This window comes from Scyliorhinus torazame, chromosome 6 (genome assembly GCF_047496885.1).
Source record: "Scyliorhinus torazame isolate Kashiwa2021f chromosome 6, sScyTor2.1, whole genome shotgun sequence".
Classification (NCBI taxonomy): domain Eukaryota; kingdom Metazoa; phylum Chordata; class Chondrichthyes; order Carcharhiniformes; family Scyliorhinidae; genus Scyliorhinus; species Scyliorhinus torazame.
The window spans coordinates 160,789,966-160,810,709 of NC_092712.1; the positions used below are offsets into that span (position 1 = coordinate 160,789,966).

General features: G+C 48.3%; 1 protein-coding gene across 1 annotated transcript in view; it reads right to left on the reverse strand.

Annotated features, from left to right (window-relative positions):
• The window catches only part of calcr (calcitonin receptor), a 546,460-nt gene that overhangs the window by 227,234 nt on the left and 298,482 nt on the right, over positions 1 to 20,744 (reverse strand). Inside the window, exon 9 of the mRNA XM_072509015.1 lies at positions 20,183 to 20,274. Within this exon, the coding sequence (XP_072365116.1) occupies positions 20,183 to 20,274 (92 nt within the window). The remainder of the gene's footprint in view (positions 1 to 20,182; positions 20,275 to 20,744) is intronic.

Here is a 20,744-nt window from a genome sequence, read left to right on the forward strand (position 1 = left end):
TTTATATTTTAAAACTGATGTCAAAAGGCTGCAAAATATGGCTACCTAAGGATTACGTGACTTTTCTTGTGGATTGGAACCTGTTCCCTGTCAAGAAGGAACAAAGGGAACCCTCCAGACTGATGTTGATTCAATGCCCTTTCCCTGAAACTAATTCAGAACAGGATAACCAACTGAATAACCATCTTTCAAATACGAAGACACTGGCTGTCTTGAACTCTCAAGGTCGGTCCACAACACAGGGGCGGGACCTTTTGGCTCTGCCTGCTACGAAAATTGTCTGGTCCAGCCGAAACACATTGAACTTTTGGCTAGGCCGCTGCATTCCCCGCGTGGGTCCCACCATGTTGGGACCGGAAAATCCTGGCAAAATTGTATAATCAACGAAACCACCCACCTAATTTGGAAAAGGACTTTAGACTTATAAGAGGGTACATGATGAGTCAGCAATTTTTTCTGACAGCCTCACATCGACCCAAGGTGCTTGCAGACACAGGGTTCTACGAAAAACCATCAAACTCATTGTAAGTCATCCAAGCAGTCAAGGTAATAAACTACAATACCTTGAAAGTGCAAGAAGGGCTCCACCCAACGTGTTTAAACTTCAAATTCTGCTGAGAACCGACCTCCAAGAAATTCAAATACAAGGGGCGGTGTTCTTCGATCCCCGCCGGGTCGGAGAATCGCCGGAGGGCGGCGTGAATCCCGCCCCGCCGCCAGCTGGCAAATTCTCCGGCTTTGGCAGGGGCGGGAATTGTGCCGCGCCGGTCAGTGGCTGTTGGCAGCGGCCCCCTGGTGATTCTCCGCACCGCGATGGGCCAAGCGGCCGTCCGTTTCCGGCCGGTCCCACCTGCGTAAATCAAACCAGGTCCGTACCGGCGGGACCTGGCTCCACGGGTGGCCTGCAGAGTCCTCGGGGAGCTGCGGTGGGATCTAGCCCTGGGGGTGCCCCCAAGATGGCCTGGCCCGCGACCGGGGCCCACCGATCTAAGGGTGGTCCTGTGCCGTGGGGGCACTCTTTCCCTCCGCGCCGGCTGCTGTCAACCTCCACCATGGCCGGCACAGAGAAGAACCCCCCTGCACATGCGCTGGGATGACGCCAGCACATGTTGACGCTCCCGCACATGCGCCAATATGCCAATACGCGCCACCAGGCGGAGGCCCTTCGGCGCCGGCTGGTGCGGCGCCAGTCCCACCAGCGCTGGCCTAGACCCTGATGGTGCGGAGGATTCCGCATCTTCCGGGCGGCCCGACGCAGGAGTGGTTCACGCCACTCTTCGCCGCCGGTACAGCTCGCCCCGTCGGGTAGAGGAGAATCCCGCCCAAGAAGCCTCAAAGCTTAGTGTAACTCCTCTGCTTTACAAGTCTTCATTTTATATGAAGTATCAGCTTCATCTAAGAAACTATAGGCCTGCCAAGAAAGAAAATAAGAAAACTATAAGTTTTAACTGTATTACTTTAGTTTCATCAGTCCCTAATCTTTGTGCCTGTGATAATATGTGTGAGATGAGTGAATGTAACATTGTGCTTTAAACATCCAAGTTCAAATTGGAATTAACACTGAAGCCACCCCACGCCACCGGGAAACATACAGCAGTTATGCTGCAGGCGGGACAAGAGAATCCCACTGGCATGAATGGCTGATGAATTTTGGCCATACATTTTGGCCATGACAAGAATCTCCCATTCATTTCAGCATCTTGTGCTTGTCACAACCGGGATGTCTTCCTACATGGTAGCATAGTGGGTTCGCACTATGGCTTCAAAGCGCCAGGGTCCCAGGTTTGATTCCCGGCTTGGCTCACTGTCTGTACAAAGTCTACACGTTCTCCCTGAGCATGCCTGAGTTTTCTCCGGGTGCTCCGGTTTTCTCCCACAAGTCCCGAAAGACGTGCTGTTAGGTAATTTGGACATTCTGAATTCTCCCTCCTTGTACCCGAACAGGCGCCGGGATGTAGCGACTGGGGGCTTTTCACGGTAACTTCATTGCAGTGTTAATGTAAGCCTACTTGTGACAATAAAAGATTATTTATTTATTTTATAACTGCATTGGTGAGGTCACACCTATGTACATTTTGATCTCTTATTTAAGTAAGATTATTTAAGTAAGATTGAAATGACGGTGTAATTGATCAGTTTTATGATTACAATGATGCTGTGTGGTGAAAATGTACACGAGACACAATGGAATTAAATCAAATTGGCAACTATTGGAATTTCTAGTTTGATCTTTGTGGGAACATAAGTTTTAAAGGAAAAAATAGTTTAATTGACCTGTGAAGCAAGCAATGAACAGCAAATCAGTCTGAAATGCTTTGTGTGATGCATTCATACAAGCAAGATATCGACAATGACATAACTAAGATGGTCTAATTATAAGGGGTCAGGAAAGATTTCAATGGTATGAATACCTATTGTTACCAAGGCATTTACAGGAAGGACGTCATTAAGGAAAGCTTGAAACTTCTGGGCTGGGATTCTCCCTTCCCTGCTGCTGCGATCAGAGACCCCCGATAAACGTGTTTGGCCCTCTGAATTCCCGCCGGTGGTCTCAGTGCGCTAGCTACCCTGCAAATCACCAATTTGCATCCTTTTCACTTTGATTAATGGGCTGGAAGCCCGATTCACCCCTCCGATCAAAATGGCGGCCCGATATCGGGTATCTGACAGAATATGGCGAGTTCCCCCCCATCCATAAATTAGCGTGGTGATGGGGAGAGATTTGCTTTCCGGGCCCCCCTCCTGGTGCCAGCGGAGATCAATAGCGATTCTCACCTAGTGGGAGCACGTAGGCTCCAGATTGGAGAAACCCAGCCCTGAGTTCATGGGTCATCATTCTGGTCAGAGGAGTGAGAGGCTTTAACAAGTGAAGATATATTTGTGTTACACTTAGCAGATAGATGGAATGTTTGGGTGTCTTGTAACAGCCAAACTATTTATTTTCATAGAATCATATAATGCCTACAGTGAAAAAGGAGGCCATTCAGCCCATTGAGTCTGCACTGACTGAAAGGGCACTCTACACAAGTCCACTTCCCCGTCCATTCTGTCCAATCCCCATAACCCCGTAACCTAACCTGCATATCCTTGGCCAATAAGGGGCAATTTAGTGTGGCCAATCTACATAACCCGCACATCTTTGGACTGTGGAGGAAACCGGAGTACCCGGAGGAAACCCACACAGGCACGGGGAGAAGATGCAAACTCCACACAGTCACCCATGATCATAATTGAACCAGAGTCACTGGTGCTAACCACTGTGCCGCAGTGCCTTTATATGTTATAGGGACTCTGCCCATGAGGGGTGACATTGCTTTTGATCATTCATAGAGTTGACTATGCAGGGAGAAACTGATTTCTGATCAACACAGGGTTTGAACACATCCACATAGGGGCATAAGAATGGCACACCATTCATGCCCCGTTCTGCATATCCATATGACTGGAAAATCCCTCCCAATGTTTGGATAAGGTAGGGGAATTGATGCCAGATATGAAAAGGTGTTTGGCAGAACATGGAGGAAAATGAAATTAAAATAGCCATCTTGAGCCTATCACCGTACTGAGAAATTTAAACACAGACTGGAATTTCCGGCCATTCCCGGCAGGTCCTGTTGACAACGAAACCCCGCCGCAGGTTTCCGAGCGGCCGGGGGTGCATACAATGGGAAATGCCATTTACAGTGGCGGGACTGGAAGATTCCACTGCCAGCCCCTGGCATCCTGTCTCCACTGCTGCGAAGCATGCCACGTTGGGAGAGCGGGAAAAATCAGGCTCAATGAGTAAGTCTTTGTTATTTTATGTGTCCGTTTAGTATTCTGTGTTTTTGTATTCAACTCTCTGTGGTCTGGTTTTGAATGTTGTTTTAAATTGTATGTTTAATGTTTGCACCCGTGTCTTATGGGTGAGATTTTAAACTGGTTCAAAATTAAATTTGTTTACTTCTCTGTGGATCTTGAGATTTGGGGATATATTAGGTACTTTGACTTTATAACTGATTATAGGAGTTCATTTCTAGGATGTATGAAAATATTATAGTGTGGATGTGATCACTGAGTGTGTCTATGTCAATTTAATATTATGCAAAGTTAAAGTGTGTATCAATGAAAAGTTAAATGAGAATTATTAAGTATAGGCTAAAGGGATTTGGAATTTGTGGGGTTTAATTGTGTTGTCACATCTCTCCCAGATAAAAGAACAGAATGTAATGAGTTTAGATGAGAATGAGTTTGAGATTTTGTATCAGTACAGAATGGGTAATGCAGATAACATCAGGAATTGGAGGTCGGTTGAAGGGGTGAAAAAAATAAGTTAAGTTCGAAAGAAAAGATGGAAAAAGGAAGCTTCTGCTGCGGGATCCTCCTTCACCCCGCCGACAGCGCACCCAGGCCCGCGCGTATCCCAACGGCTTGGCGTAGAAACCCTGGGCTGGATTCTCCGATTCCCGACACTAAAATCGTGTTCGGCGACGGGGCGGAGAATCCCTGATGACGCCAAAATCAGGGGATGCGCCACATTCGCGATGCTCCGCCCCCTGAAAAGCGGTGTAATCTGCGGGTATGCCGCACACCATATCCACGGCCTCCGTGCATTGACTGAGGCTCGTCCTCCCAATGCTCCGTCCCTGACCGGCCGAGTTCCCGAGGGCGTGGGTCTCTCATGGTCTCACCCATCGGGAACTCAGCATGGCGGCTATGGACTCAGTCCAGCACCGCCACAGGCGGGGGAGGCCCGATCTGCGGGCAGGGGTGGGCATATTCGGGGCTGGTGGCACTGTGGTGGGGCGGTCTGAGGTGCGCGAGCGGCATCCACCATGAAGCACGGCGTGACTGCTGCAGGCCGCCGCCGTGTGCATGCGCGGCCACGGACCCGACAATTCTCCGGTCTGTATCGGCAGCTCGAGCCGGGTGCTCTACACTGCCTCACTGCTAGTCCCCAGCAAAATGGGGAACAGGTGGCCTTTTTCAGCCAGTTTTCCTGGCACGTTCCCATGCCGGTGTGGGGACATAGTCTCCAAATCGGAGAATCCAGCCCTTCATTGGCAGGCTGCGGGGACAGAGATTCCCGCTGCCGGCGGGTGCTCGCTAAGCCGGGAAACGAGGCTGGTGGGACGGAGAATGCCGCCCCTGGTTTTTTGAACTGATTAGAGAGTAGAGGTTGTGGCGTATTGCCTCATTAAGTACGTGCCTGTGACTGCTGAGACAGGTGCAAATAACTGTGACTGTATTTTCTCTTGTGTGAAAGTCTACAGGCTTCGTTTTGTGTTGGGCTAAGGATGATTTATTTGTGAAAATTAACTTTTTCTCTAGTTTTTGATTACAACCATTGAAGAAAGAAGACAAGGCAAGAAAGTACTTGCCATTTTCTCTGCTCGTGTGTGGGGGAAAAGGATTTTTCTGGATGACATTTGTGTGCTTCAAGTTTTAAAGTCTTTTTCTTCCTGAAGTTGTGATTTTGCACAGTAGTTTCGACACTTTAAGTTAAAAAAACCTCACAGGGCGCGAATGAATGGCCACGCTGCACCTGAAAAGCACCTCGGCGTGGCGCAGCGTGGCCAATATAAGCCGGGAGATCCCGTTCCTGGGATCTACCTGGCTCGCAACACTTTATGTGATCTCAGGAGTGTTGCGATGTGAATCCTGCCCATTATGGGCGGGATCGCTTTTTGGTTCCCGAGGTACCCGAGGCATTGGGATTCATCCCTTTCGCCTCGGAGACCATGGGCGAGTGCCGTTCAGCACTGGTCCCCACAAACAGGGACCAGATGGAACGGCACTTGTGGGGATCTTCCTGGGGATTGGAGGCCTCCAGCTGCATGCACTTTGGGCAGCCTGGTGCCATCCATCGGCTAATGTTTAATTTGCTGAATGAAAATTTATACATATTGGAAATTATGAAATTTTCAGTGTCTGGATTATCAGATATAGATGGACTAATTAGCGCAGTCCACCTGGAGTAAAATAGGTATTTGGGTTCTTTTTGTTTTTAGATGACTGCAAGTATAAGTTTCCAGCATGTCAAGAATCTGTGAATTTTATAATCTGAGAAATTTGGCAGCAGCATTATATATTCTCTTTTAATCTAAACCCTTCCACAATTGTAGTGAAAGGAGTTCAGAGAAGGTTCACTCGGCTGATGTCTGGGTGGGGTTATCTTGTAATGAAAGGTTGAGCGTATTGAGACTATACTCTAATGAGTTTAGAAGATTAAGAGGTTATCTTATAGAAACATACAAGATTTTGAGCGAGTTTAACAGGATGCTTCCTCTCATGGGGGGAGTCTAGGCGAGAGGGCACAGTTAAGGGGTCTTCCATTTAAGATGGAGATGAGGAGGAAATTCATCTCTCAGAAGGTCATTAGTCTTTGCAATTTTCTTCCACAGATAGCAACGGAGGTCAGTGGGTCATTGGCTCTATCCAAGGCTGAGTTAGATCGATTTTTGATTGGTAAGGAATTCAAGGGTTACGAGAGATAGGCATGAAAATGTAGAAAAGGCCACTTTGGACAAGTCATGATCTTATTGAATTGTATGGCAGGCTTGATGGACTGAATGGCGTACTCCTGCTCCCTTTTCTTATGTGACGCAAATGTCCGGAAAAATTTCCAAATATGCTAGCGAGTGGGAATTGCCGCGAGCTTCCTGACGCTCAGCCCAGCGAAGCCGGCAACGCTATTCAATGTTAATTGGTCCACTTAACAATGCCATGCGGGCTTTTCATCGCAAATGAAGGCTTGCCAGCTGATTCGCCGGGACCGAGCTCGCCAGCCCCCCGCTAACAGGGTCGAGCGGCACTTAAGCTGCACTTGCTCAGCCAACCCCAGCCAGCTCGCAATAATGGCGCCGAGGAGATCAACCCTGAGATTCGGGGACGCTGACCTGGGGAGGCTCCTGGACACAGTGGAGGTCAGAAGGGATGACCTGTTCCCCCTGGGGTGAGCCATAGAGCAACCAGTGCTGCCTGGGATGAGGTGGCGGCAGCTGTGAGCTCGGGGACTGTGACCAGGAGGACTGGACTTTAGTGCCGAAAAGAGGTCAACGACTTATACCGGGCAGCACGGGTGAGTAGACGCCAACGCCCCCAACCTCCCGCCAAGGGAGCATCCAGCCCCCAACACCCCATGCGACCCCCAACACTCCCTCAACCCCCTCCTCCTTCAACCCCGCGAACCCTCCCTTCACACCCCTTTCCCACTACTAAGAACCACGCGTGTGGCTAACGATGCCCTCTCTGTGTCTCCTCAGGAAAAGCTCTCCCATAATCATCGGGAGAGGGTCCAGACTGGCTATGGGTGCCGGACGTTAGAATGCTCACCTCCTTCGAGGAGCAGGCACTGGGGGTTACTGGGGTGGTTGAGGACAGATCGGTCACCAAAGCGGAGTCTGGCGGACCACAGAGGTGAGGAACCACCGGGCTCCACCTGGAGGACCTGTCAAAAGTGAGTTGCCGTACTAACTGACCCATCCATCCTACTGACCACATGTCCATTCACCCGCACATCCTCCAGCCGACGGTGCTGGCCCATCCTGGGCGGCCCCACTCCTGCCTCCCAGGAGACTACCTCGGAGGAGAGCTCCGAGGATTCTGCCATTATAGTCGTGGCATAGCTGTCATCCCCACCGTCCACCAGCACACATACACGGTGGGATATCTTAGTTGTCAGGCGTCTGTGGCTCAATCTGGTGAGCGCCACACTTCTGCTGATGTACATCAGGTAGAGGCAGGAACCCCCAGGCGAGACAGCAGTCAGAAGTCTGCTGGATTCCAGGACCCAACCTGATGCTGATCCTGTGGAACCGAGTTACCCGGAGCTAATGGGGAAATTAGGGAGCAGCCGGGACCATTCAGAGGGAGGTATCAGCGTCACTCCAGTAGACCCATAGCTGATTGGAGGAGTCTCAGAGGCTCCTCAGGAGATGTCAACGGCAATGCCTGGCACCGAGGCCAAGGTGCTAGGGTGGCTACTGCGGTGGAAAACTTGGTGCACGATATCGGCACCATTAGTGAAGGTGTCCAAGGCGTTGCGCAGTCGGTAACGGCCATGGTTGAGGGTCTCAGCTGAATGTCGAGCTTGCTGGGTGATGTCACCCAGTGCCAGGCCAACCTTGATGAGGTTCGAAGGGACATGTCCCGCTCTCAGATGGGAATGACCGAGGTGCTGCGGAGCTTGTCCCAGTCGCAGGTGGTCTTTGCTGGGGCACTGCAGAGCGTGTTCCAGTCACTGAGGAACACCACCTAGGGCGTCAACATGATGGTGCGGACCATGGGGAACCGCTAGGGCTGGTAGAGCCAGACGAAGCAGGGGCAGCCAGGGCTCGAACCAGCTGCCCTTCTGTCCAAGGTTAAGCCTGGGGCCCCACGGGCACCGAGCGGAAGGAGGGGACGCGGAGTGCCAGCCTGGACCCGTCCCGTGGAGCGGCGATGGTGGCCACCAGCTCCCCTGTGTTCCACCCCTCTAATGAGGCCACAACTCAAATTCAGCACATGGAACAGGGCGGCACGGCTGCGCATGTGCCGCCAACATGTGCGCTGGGCTCTCCGGCCTCAGAGCCCCGAGAGGACACCCGCCAGGTGCATCGAGGGCCAAGTGATGAGATAAGCTGCTGTCTGCCTCCACCTCAGATGTAAAACCTGGGGAAACAGCAAGACATAGCGGTAGAGCTAGGAGGGCCAAGCACGTTGAGGATCACTGAGGGCACCGGGGAGGGGTAAGGGTGGAATGGGGGGGGGGTTGGCAGAAGATGGGGGTGGGGGTTGGGAGGGTGAATGGCAGCACCATCAGGAGAGTGGGCACTTGTATTACACATTAAACACCCTTGTGCACAACTAATATGATGCCTCTATCACTTTCGTCTACATTGCAGGCCGATCTCTGAACCCTTGGCCCATCTCTCCAGGCATCTCCCTTCCTGGTGGCACCACCCATCCTCCGGCCATGGACACACCGCCGGAGCTGTGTCCCATCCCCTGCGTGTTCTGAAGTTGGCTGCTACGAGTGTGGTGTTGCCTCCCACAGTGTTCAGGCGCAGTGTCCAGACATCAAGGTGCAATTGGAATGCTAGGCAATGCCTCCCACATGCTACATGGCCTGCCCACCCACATGAATCCACTTGGGAGGTGTGAAGTGCTCACTTAACCATGATTGCCAATTCCCTATTAGCAATAGCATTCAACGCATGGCCAGAATCCTCAGCAGTCGTGGGTGGGGTAGATGGGCAGGGACAAGGGTTGCCTCTGGAATGGGTAAACACGATCCAGGGGTTGGTATGGCGGTGCTGTTAGCGGATGCCCCCCAGTTGCCCCCTCAGCATCTTCCCCCTAGCATCTCCCCCCCCCACCCAGCTATGGCGGCCCACCCCAGCCGATGGTCCCCCATCCCCTGCCAAGCACTGGGATGGAAATCCCAGCACCCCTGGGCTCTCTGCCTGTGAACAAAGATGGCTACTCATCTCCTCGGCTCCCAACAGAAGTCCTTCCACCAGGTTCAGGTTTTTCAAAAGGAGTACTAATCGGGCCAGCGTAACCACTTGCTGAGGAGGCCGCTGAATGACGTGAGGCCATTGGATATGGGGTGACTTTTATTAATTGTATGGAAATTGGGCTTACGTGGTGATAATTGGTTTCTTGCCACGCTACGGAGATCCCGATTTTGCATAAGGGAGTGGGCTGGTTGCATCGCAAACTGTTTGTGCCGGGGGTGGTTCTCGTTTTTGGCCTCTCCCGCTATTCACCAGCCCCATTTCGCTTGAGCGAGAGTGCAACAAGGCCGTAGAATTGTGCCCATGATCTGCAAAGGAGCAAGGCCAATAGTGAGCGTTCAATTCCGGCCCGGCCTCTCAATCCCACCCCTCGCCTGAGGTGTGGTGATCCTCAGGTTAAATCACCACCAACCAGCTCCCCCCTCAAAGGGGAAAGCACCCTATAGTCATCTGGGACTGTGGCAACTTTACTTTATATCCTCATTCCTCAAACACAGGGGTGGTGTTTCTGCTTTGGGGCTATTGGCAAAAAGGGTGCAAATTGAAATTACACTGATTTCCTGAAGTGACATTGGGCTGGTTTTCCGATTGCTGACGCTGAAATTGCAATCGGCGATTTGCCGGAGAATCCCTTTTGCCGCCAAAATCGGGGGCGGCACCGTTTTTCAGATGCTCCGCCCCTCCAAAACGGCATCATCGGTGGGTATGCTGCATGCTGTTGGGACGGCCTCAGGACATCACCTGAAGGCTCTCCCCCGATGCTCCGCCCCCGATGGGCCAACTCCCCGACGGCGTGGATCACTTGTGGTCTGAGGTTTTGTCAACCTCGCGTGGCCACTGCAGACTGTCCAGTGCCGCCACAATCAGGGGGGGAGACGTTCCGCTGGCCGGGGGTGGGGGGTTCGGCTGGGGCTAGGGAGACTGGTGGGGGATGGTCCGGGGATGGAGAGGGGGGCACTATCTAGCAGGCCGGGTCCGCACGCGGCCGGTGCCATGTTGTACAGCGCGACCGATGCAGGTCGCTGCCATGCCGTGCTCGGCCACGGACCCGGCAATTCACCGTCCATATCTGCAGGCAACGCTGGGGGGTTTAGGTGGTGCGGCTGCTAGCCCCCACCGGGCAGAGCATCGGTGCGGGGGCGCCGGCGACTTTTTCATTGTAAATGTAGACACATGCTCCGGCCATCGCCTCAAAATCGGCGAACCCAGCCCATCATGTTCCTGTTTCCTAACCATATTTGCATAAGCAAAATTGTACATTTTCCCCGAACCAATACAACCTATAAATGTAATGAAATGTAATCATTTATTGTTTATCTTACATTAAAAATATTCCTTTATATATTTAAGAGAGATCACCTGAAGTGATGTTAATAGAGCCGCAATGTGTTTATCACAAAAAAGATTGCAACAGGCAGAATCAGTGGAAGGCCACCATGTTTATTAACTCAATCTGGGGCTGTGGTCAATGTTGTGGGAAGGACCATCTTGGCGTACAATTTATTCAACTTGGGTTACAGACCACAGTAACTCAGAAGCTCAATGGAACTTGCGTATAAAATTCCTCAACCTATGATGTTTTTTTGGCAGAGTTAGGGTGATACCAGCAAAAATAATTGGCCACCGTCTTCATTGAGCTTCTAAAAGAACTAACCACCTATCTCATCTATTTAATGATACGATTTGTGTCATCAGATCCATTGGACTGATCATTTTCGATTGATTTTCTTTCATTGTACTGGAGTGTCTCAGCCCTCTTCAGCAATCATCTTTGGAGTGATCCAGCCCAGTCAGTGGTAAAACCTATAAGAGCTGGTGTGAAGCAGAAAATGGGAAACGTCTTTGTGTCTGTCCTTTTGATTGTGAGAGTATTCCTCTGGGCTAGCTAAATCTGCAGATTATCTTTATTCATGGAGGAAAACGTTTTATTTGGAATTTGGAAGATAAGTAACATTTCTTTATTCTACAGTGGCAACTTTTTGTGCATTTAAATTGAATGTAAATATCTTTCAACATAATTATTTTCAAAAGCAATTGAAGTGATCAAGTAACCAAAGCATTACGAAAAGGTCATGTTGTGTTTGAAAGTTTGAGGACTGCCTGTCATGGAACACTAAACACCTAGCAAGTAGTAACATGCACTTTGATTCTTTAACAAAGATTCCCAGCATGAAACAGTACATATTTGTTCAGTTTTGTAAATTCTCTTTTGAATCTTCCCATATGTCTACAGGGTTTATATTTTCACTTAAGAAGTTCTGTTCATTTTGTTGGCCAAATGTGCGGTGTTTTTTGGACAAATACACAGAGAAACCATCAGTATCCTTGAAGTATATCGTTATATCACTCTGCTCAATGTAAGACGGTTAGATTATCTTGGCAATGTTCTCTGTTTTATTTGATCAAAAGTTAAAAGCAAGTCAGTTAACACTATGTGAAAATCAAAAATATGTGCTGAAGAATCATGTGGAGATATAAATTGGCATTGCGTTGCTGGGGATTGAAGTCTCAGCCTACAGAAATAATTCTTGTGCCAAGTCAAGTTAATCGAATGATTTACACTAAGACAGGCTAAAAGAAAAGTCTAGATTATTATGATAAGAATTTTTTTAAATTCCTCTTTTGCATACAATGCCTGATTACACAAGGAACTAAAGATTACATAAGTCCCATTAGTAGACATCTGGTTCACGGCCTATCAGTAGCCTGCACCCAATCGAGTCAAGGCAGACTGTGCACACACCTTGTGCTGTCTGTTCATCACCATTGCAATGTTTGATGCATGAGCAGGCCTGTTGTCACTGGCGTGAAGCATGGAGGAGGCCCCTTCTAACTTAGCAGAGGACTTTGTTCAGAGATTCAAGTCCACCCTAATGGTCAAGTCCATGGCAGCAGTTCCAGCTGTGACGCAGCATCTGGTAGCCCTTGGACGGGATTTTGCGCTGGCGGATGCTCCGTTTTGCCGGTAGCCCGGGGTTCCCCATTGACCCGCCGGCGTAACGGAGCATCCTGCTGGCGGGTAAGGCAGAAATGTGGCGGGGCGGAGCATCCCGCCGCCTGTCTCAGCTTCCACTGCAGCACAAGTGGATGACATTTCTCACTATTGAGCGTAGAAGTTCGGACTGAGGACATGGAATTCATGCCTAGTACCTGCAGGCTCAGGCTGCTTCCACCATGCTTGCAGATACCAATGCTCAAACTGACATGGTAGGAAGTCTTACAACACCAGGTTAAAGTCCAACAGGTTTGTTTCGAATCACTAGCTTTCGGAGCACTGCTCAGGTGAATGAAGAGGTGGGTTCCAGAAACATATATATAGCCAATGTCAACAGATTCACGGTTGGGTTTGTTTGTGGGTGGGTTTCTGGATCAGTGACCACTTTCTTGGTGAATCTTAGTCGACACAGGCAATAAACATGCCTCTGAAGACACTTACACCTGGAATATCTCAGCAGGATAAAAAGAAGATAGTGTGCCACATTAAGTGCAGATACCCAATGGAACTGGTTTATTCTTGTTTTGCTTCATACATACATGGCAAGAGGCGCTATTACATGCATCTCTTCTTAACAAGCAAGTTACACAAATTCTATTCAACTTATATACATTTCTTGTTTTCTTATTTTGTGATGAAACAATTTACCTTAATCTGAATAGGGAGATTGGGACGGCCAGTCTTGGACCTTCTGCGCATGTGCCAGCAAGGAAATTGCACCACATTCACAGTTGGTGTCTTTTACGGTCTTCAGGTTGAAAACTGGCCCTGTGCATCTGCACAGAAGAAAATAAGTGAAATGGCGTGACACTACATGTCACATGACAGGAATGGGAGCGTCATTCCAGAGGTGTCTAGGGCAGGGTCCAGACGAAACTCCCAGGCAGGTCCAAACACAGCGGTTGGAAAGAGATCTCAGAAAGCAGTGCCAAGCAAGGGACAGTGACAGGAATTAAAAATAGGTCCTGAGAAGTTAAATTACAAGGAAGGAGCAGAGCAATAGGCTCTGCGTTAAAGAGAGAGCTGCAAGGATCAGACTTTAAGTGAAGTGGGCTTGAGAGAAGCCCTGAAGATCTGAGCAGGCAGCTGAAAGTTGGTAATTCCTTACTGTGGGATTTTGGGGCAGTGGTGTTCTGCTTGGCATGGCTGAAGATCTGTAATTCTGCTTATAAGGTGAACTGAACGTGTATCTGAGATCCAGGGGAAAGGAATCATGGAAGATGAGACTGAAACCCTGGAGGTGAATCATTGTTGCAGTTGACTAAGCGGGAGTGACATTTGGAGAGAATTCCAAGACAAAATCTTCAAGTGTGGTGATCTGAAACGTTTGTGAGAAAGACAACATGTCAATGAGACTAGTTGGCTCACAATGTGGCAAACGTCGTGGGGGTTGTTGAGAAATCCATGGAATCTACATTGGTCGCATCTGTCATTCAAGTTGGAATGTGGTGTGTCTGACCGCAGTTCGTTTGTTAACTCACATTTACCGCATACTTGCCCTGAATATTGGAGCACAGGGTTGTAATTGTAAATTGTTTACCTGCCTGTAAGGATATTACAGGTAGAGACGGTAGCATTGTGGATAGCACAATTGCTTCACAGCTCCAGGGTCCCAGGTTCGATTCCAGCTTGGGTCACTGTCTGTGCGGAGTCTGCACATCCTCCCCGTGTGTGCGTGGGTTTCCTCCGGGTGCTCCGGTTTCCTCTCACAGTCCAAAGATGTGCAGGTTAGGTGGATTGGCCATGATAAATTGCCCTTAGTGTCCAAAATTGCCCTTAGTGTTGGGTGGGGTTACTGGGTTATGGGGATAGGGTGGAGGTGTTGACCTTGGGTAGGGTGCTCTTTCCAAGAGCCGGCGCGGACTCGATGGGCCGAATGGCCTCCTACTGCACTGTAAATTCGATGATAATCTATGAGACATAGTGTGATTTGATTTAATTTCTTGTGTCTGGTGTAATATAGTTCATTTTTCTTGTTTAATAGATGTTTTATTCTTTGTGCTAAAGTTCATCAGCAGACTCCTGTGAATTTGTACAGTACCTTCCCTTCATGGTTTCCAAACAAAAAACAAAGATAAGGGTCTGGATTCGCCGTTTCTGTGACTAAGTGGAACACCATTGATTCCCATGAAAAATGGTGCAGGATTTGCCAGGTCCGTGATGGACACTCGCAGGTCTGACAAGCTGCAGCTGCACATAAACACACACTCCACACTTATCAAAGTCAAAAATATGGGGCAGATTGTATTGGAGCACCCATACAGCTGATGGGTCAACTGGGGACAGAGGGCACCCAGGAGGGTGTCTCGGGGGGGTCACCTATATGACCCAGGGCACCAGATTTAAAGTGGGCTGTTAGTGGCATGTGCAGCCACATGGTTACCTTCCCGGCTGTGGTAATGGTGTTGCGTACCCACCCACCCCGACCCCACAGCCCACCTCGTGGCCACACGCCACTACTTCCCTCGGCCCTGGAAGAAGCCCCTCGGAATAAGGGGGTAGAAGATGCAGTATGAGTGCAGGCTAGCTAGTAATATAAAGGAAGATAGGAAGAGTATTTTTCAATATGTAAAAGGCAAGAGAGAGGCAAAAATAGGCATTGGACCACTGGAAAATGTGGCTGGAGAAGAAATAATAGGAAACAAAGAAATGGCCGACGAACTGAAAAGTTACTTTGCATCAATCTTCACGGTGGAAGATACCAGTGGGATACCAGAGCTCCAGGAGAACCAGGGGGCAGAGGTGAGTGCAGTGACTATTACTAAGGAGAAGATTCTGGGGAAACTGAAAATCCTGAAGGTGGATAAATCACCTGGACCAGATGGATTACACCCCAGCATTCTAAAAGAGATTGTGGAGGCATTGGTGATGATCTTTCAGGAATCACTGGAGGCAGGAAGAGTCCCAGAGGACTGGACAATCGCAAATGTAACACCACTGTTGGAGGGAGGCAGAAGTCGGGAAACTATAGGCCGGTTAGCCTGACTTCGGTCATTGGTAAGATTTTATTGTCCAATATTAAAGATGAGATCGCGGAGTACTTGGAAGTGCATGATAAAATAGGACTGAGTCAGCACGGCTTCGTCAAGGGGTGGTCATGTGTGACAAATTTGCTAGAGTTCTTTGATGAACTAACAAGTGTTATGGGCCAGGATTTAGAGAACCCCAAAGTGTATCATGGAGTTCACCTGACCCACAACTTTTAATAGATTGTGGCATGGGGAGCACAAGGCCCACTCTACAGGTGTGGTACAGCAGAAATGGAAAAGTATTTTTTTAAAGCAAAACAATGTTTATTCTAAGAACTCAAGTTAACCATTTTAAAACATACAGTGACCATCTTAGCAACCATTAATTCAAATACAACCCCCAAAGACTACAACACTAAGTAATCCTTTAAGCTTTCCTTTTAACATCCATACAACTTAAAACACCTTTTAAAACAGAAGCACATTAGGTTTACATTCACTACTGAGAACATTTATAATTCTGAATTCACCAAATGATCAAGAGATAGTCTTTTGATGTCAGAGAGAGCAGCAGTACACCTGCTTGGTCTGGCTCCAACACTGAAAACGAAACTAAAACACACCCTGCAGCAAACAGCCCAGCTCCACCCACTCTCTGACATCACTGCAGTAGTGAACACCCATTTCTTAAAGGTACTCTCACTACAGATATTTATATACACACCATTTATAAACAGCCATTTCTTGAAGGTACTCTTACATGACACAAGGAAGTTGGACAAAGGAGAACCAGTGGACGTGATTTATTTAGATTTCCAGAAAGCCTTTGGCAAGGTACCGCATAGGAGACTGTTAAATAAGTTAAGAGCCCATGGTGTTAAGGGTAAGATCCTGGCATGGATAGAGGATTGGCTGACTGGCAGAAGGCAGAGAGTGGGGTGTCTCAAGATATGCAAACATGCACATAATGATATACAGACAGGCAGCTAATGAACACAGAGAAAAGGACATGACCAATGAGCAGGCAGGACACTCAGGGGTGGTATCTCACTGTAAAAGACATGAGGCATTCACACTCCGCCTCTTTCCACTGATGAACATCTAATGAGTGAGTCAGGGTGTATGTACAGTATCACACCTCCAGCACGTGGCTAAGAGCTAGTCTGGTTCAGTCAGACAGAGTAACCACACTTAGGTTAGCAGAGATTCGAACTCATAGAGAACTGTGCTAACTGTGCTACCAGTTCAATAAATCAGATTGAACTAACTTCAAGGTCTGGAGTATCTTTTGGTCAAAGCTGCATCCAGTTGCAGCCTGTGTTATCCCAGAGTACATAACACATCATGGGGATAAAGGGGTCTTTTTCAGGATAGCAGCCGGTGACTAGTGGTGTACCTCAGGGGTCGGTGCTGGGACCACAACTTTTCACAATATACATTAATGATCTGGAGGAGGGAACTGATGGCACTGTTGCTAAGTTTGCAGATGATACAAACATCTGTAGAGGGGCAAGTAGTATTGAGGAAGCAAGGGGGCTGCAGAAGGACATGGACAGGCTAGGAGAGTGGGCAAAGAAGTGGCAGATGGAATACAATGTGGAAAAGTGTGAGGTTATGCACTTTGGAAGGAGAAATGGAGGGGGGAATCTTATTGAAACTGACAGGATACTGAGTGGCCTGCATAGAGTGGACCTGGAGAGGATGTTTCCGCTTGTAGGAAAAACTAGAAGCAGAGGACACGATCTCAGATTAAAGAAATTATCCTTTAAAACAGAGATGAGGAGGAATTTCTTCAGCCTGAGGGTGGTGAATCTGTGGAACTCTTTGCCACAGAAGGCTGTGGAGGCCAAATCACTGAGTGTCTTTAAAACAGAGATAGATAGGTTTTTGATCAATAAGGGGATCAGTGGTTATGGGGAGAAGGCATAAGAATGGGGATGAGAAAAATATCAGCCATGATTGAATGGCGGGGCAGACTCCGCCTAATTCTGCTCCTATGTCTTACGGTCTTATGGCCAGCGGCTGGACACAGTTCATACACCTTCTCTCTCCCTCAGCAGCCACCACGCCAGGTTCACCATTTTTGAGGGCACTTATGGTCCGCGTCGTCGGGAACTCGGCCCATCGGAGGCGGAGAATCACGGGTGGGCCCTCTAATGATAGGCAAACAGTGATTAAAGTATGCGTGGCATGCATCACATTGATGCCGTTTTCAAGGTGACGGGAAATCGTGATACGGCATCAAACCGGCGCCTGCCGCGGTTATGGCATTGGAAGCTATTCTCCGCCTAATCGCAAGCCCCTATTTCGGCGTTGGCTAATGGAGAATCCCACCCAGGACCTAATAAGTCAGGTTTCACTCTGGAACCTGATTTGTCCAGTATTAGCATCAGCTGGATTTCTAACATTTTACTCATCCAATAGATCCCCTTTTTTGACCCAAACCTCCTGAGGTTAAGAAGGATGTTGACTCATTCTGGCCTGAATCTGAGGAGAAGTTTTCTCCAACAAAGACTTATTTTGCTCTTGATCTTCAAATGAATTTTCCAACTCATCAGATATGTCTGACTGTGATTCAGATCAGAACTGGTTTCAGGCACTACTTGAATTCAGCTTTAGTGACACCATGTATGCTTAAATAGATGGTGTTGCCAGGGTTACCCATTAGGCCAGCACTCGCTAACATCTTTGTCAGTTTCCAGGAGAAAGGTGCCTTTGATGGAATGACCTCAATCTCCTACCCGAGCATATTTCCAAAATGTAGATGATGCATTTGCTATTTCTGAATGCATGTTAGAATTTCCTTACACACCGTAATACATTCCATCACGTGCTCAAATTGACTTTTGAAATGGAGAAATCTCCTGAGCTCTCTTTCCCTGATGTACTCGTTGAGAAATCCATTAATGGGTTCTCTACTACTCCAATATGTGCATTGGAATTTCTACACATCCACTCACAATAAGGTTGGCCTGATTGGCAATCTTGTAAATCAGGCTCAAACCATTTGCTCACCGTGCAAGTTTAACACTATATTGTTCACATCAAATCTACCCTGTGGGATTATGGCTAGCTTGTCCAGGTCATACACATCTGTGTACAGTGCTTACTCATGAATGGACCTCAGGCCATGGCTTTCAGACCTGAAATGATCGCAGTCTATCTCAGATTGCCATGGAAAGGTAAAGTATGTCAAGAATTTGAGCAACAGGTGAAGTTGGCTGTTCCGCACTTCTACAATGCACTGACAATACGAATGGTGCGTTTCACTAACAGGAAGTTGCCATCAGCCAAAAAGGTGTTCTGCCTAACACACAAATAGATAATGTGTTATAGATCCTTATCCAATGTCCCAAAATCCAGAAGGACCTGAAACGGGCTACATTTGAACCTGACACCCTGGTTACAAATTTGAAGAAAGCCATTTAATTCTTAATTGTTTTATGTATTAAAAGTACATGCTGGGTTTAGGAGCCAAAATCCGTAAAATCCCCAAATCTGGTACACGTCCGGTCAAGAGCTTCCCGGGTACTGTGCAATGTACCTATATATAAATTTCAGTGCTGCTGCACTGTTAGGTACATAGCCATATATCCCAATGACTGACAGATCATGGCTTGGATTCTCCATCCTGCGGCCAAGTTCTGATGCCGGCGTGAAAAGTGGCACGAGTCACTCCGGCGTCAAAGGGCCTCAACTGGCAGATATCCACACCTTCCTAGGGGGCTAGTACGGCACCTGAGTGGTGTCCGCAGCTCCAGCATTCGAGAGCTGGCAGGCCACGGCTAGCACGAGTCCGTGCATGCGCGCCATGGCCGGCACGAGTTTGCGCATGCGCATGGGTTCCCGTCTCCGCACCGGGCCCCGGGCAATATGGCGGAGCCCTACAGGGGCCTAGCACGGAGGAACATAGGCCCCCACGGAACTAGCCCGCCCGCCAAACGGTAGGCCCGATAGTGGGCCAGGCCACCGTGGAGGGCACCCCCCAGGGACGGATCCCCACGCCCCCCCCACCAGGACGGCTCCCACAGACAGAACTCCGAGGTCCCACCGGGTGGGACCATACGTAACCCACGCCGGCGGGACTCTGCCGAACTCGGCCCGTCAATGCCTGGAGAATCGCCGGGGGGGGGGGGGGGGAGGAGTGGTGGGTGTGCTTTCAACGGCCCCCGACAGGTGCGGCGGCGATCCCGCAGGCGCCCGAAAATCAGCGGCGGAGAATCTGCAAGTCGGCGTCGCGCAATTTTTGCGGCCCCTGCCGATTCTCCGACCCGGCGCGGGGTCGGACAATCCTAGCTCTTATCAAACAGCTCATCCCTTCGGCTGTTCACAATGGGCAGAGTACTGACTGTATTCAACCAACCCATGCTTGCAAAAGTTAGAACGTTATGTCCAACATGAGATGTGATTGGGTGGCACTTATTGAACAATCCTGAGTGTGCTAAAAATTACACTAACCACCAATTTAAGATGATCAATTGGGCTCACAATGTTGCTCACTTATGCTTGCTAAAAGCTACATATGTTCAAATACAAGGACCTGCATGATTGAAATTAGGCCCAATTCATGAGGATCCTCTGGCCCCCCCAAGTGTCTGTGTGCATTAGGTATGTGCCATATATGATCCATAACTAATTTATAACCTTTTACTTTTCATCTAAAGTATATCAACACAAATTAATTATACACGTCTTCATGTTTGGATTAGAAAGGACTAGCTGAAAGTTGATCTACTTACTTGAAATAGAAGAAAATAGCCAGGGAAATCAATAGTGATATAATTGACAGTGTGTGACCCACAACAGCCATATAGTAAAGGATGCGTGCCATCTGGTAAGAGCAAAAGATAACATCACTTACAATGGAAAGACCATGTAACTGCAGAATAAATATCATTTTTATAAGTATTTATTATTGATTCTTCAAGTATTATTCTGGAATTTAGTTGGAAATTTGAAGTTTACAAATAGGCAACTGAAAGGATTATAAAAAAGCTAATTTCATTGGTGTGATAATTTTCAAAAAAAACCTTTAGGTTTCCTAGCCTCTTTATAGAAATTTAATATTATTAAAGCGATTGGGTCAAAATGTTTGCTCACATAAAATATTATAACATGTTTAAATGTTTCTTGTGGCATGCATCACTTATGAGCATTTGTTCAAGTTAATCCATTCTGCTCTTGAGGCTACATTTGAATTTTGTGAAAGAGCCAACTTTACTTCAGTTCTAATAATGAATCACGTGAAAAGAAACATAACCTTTTTACTGCAGCTTGCTTTTCATGGAACAGAACAAAGTT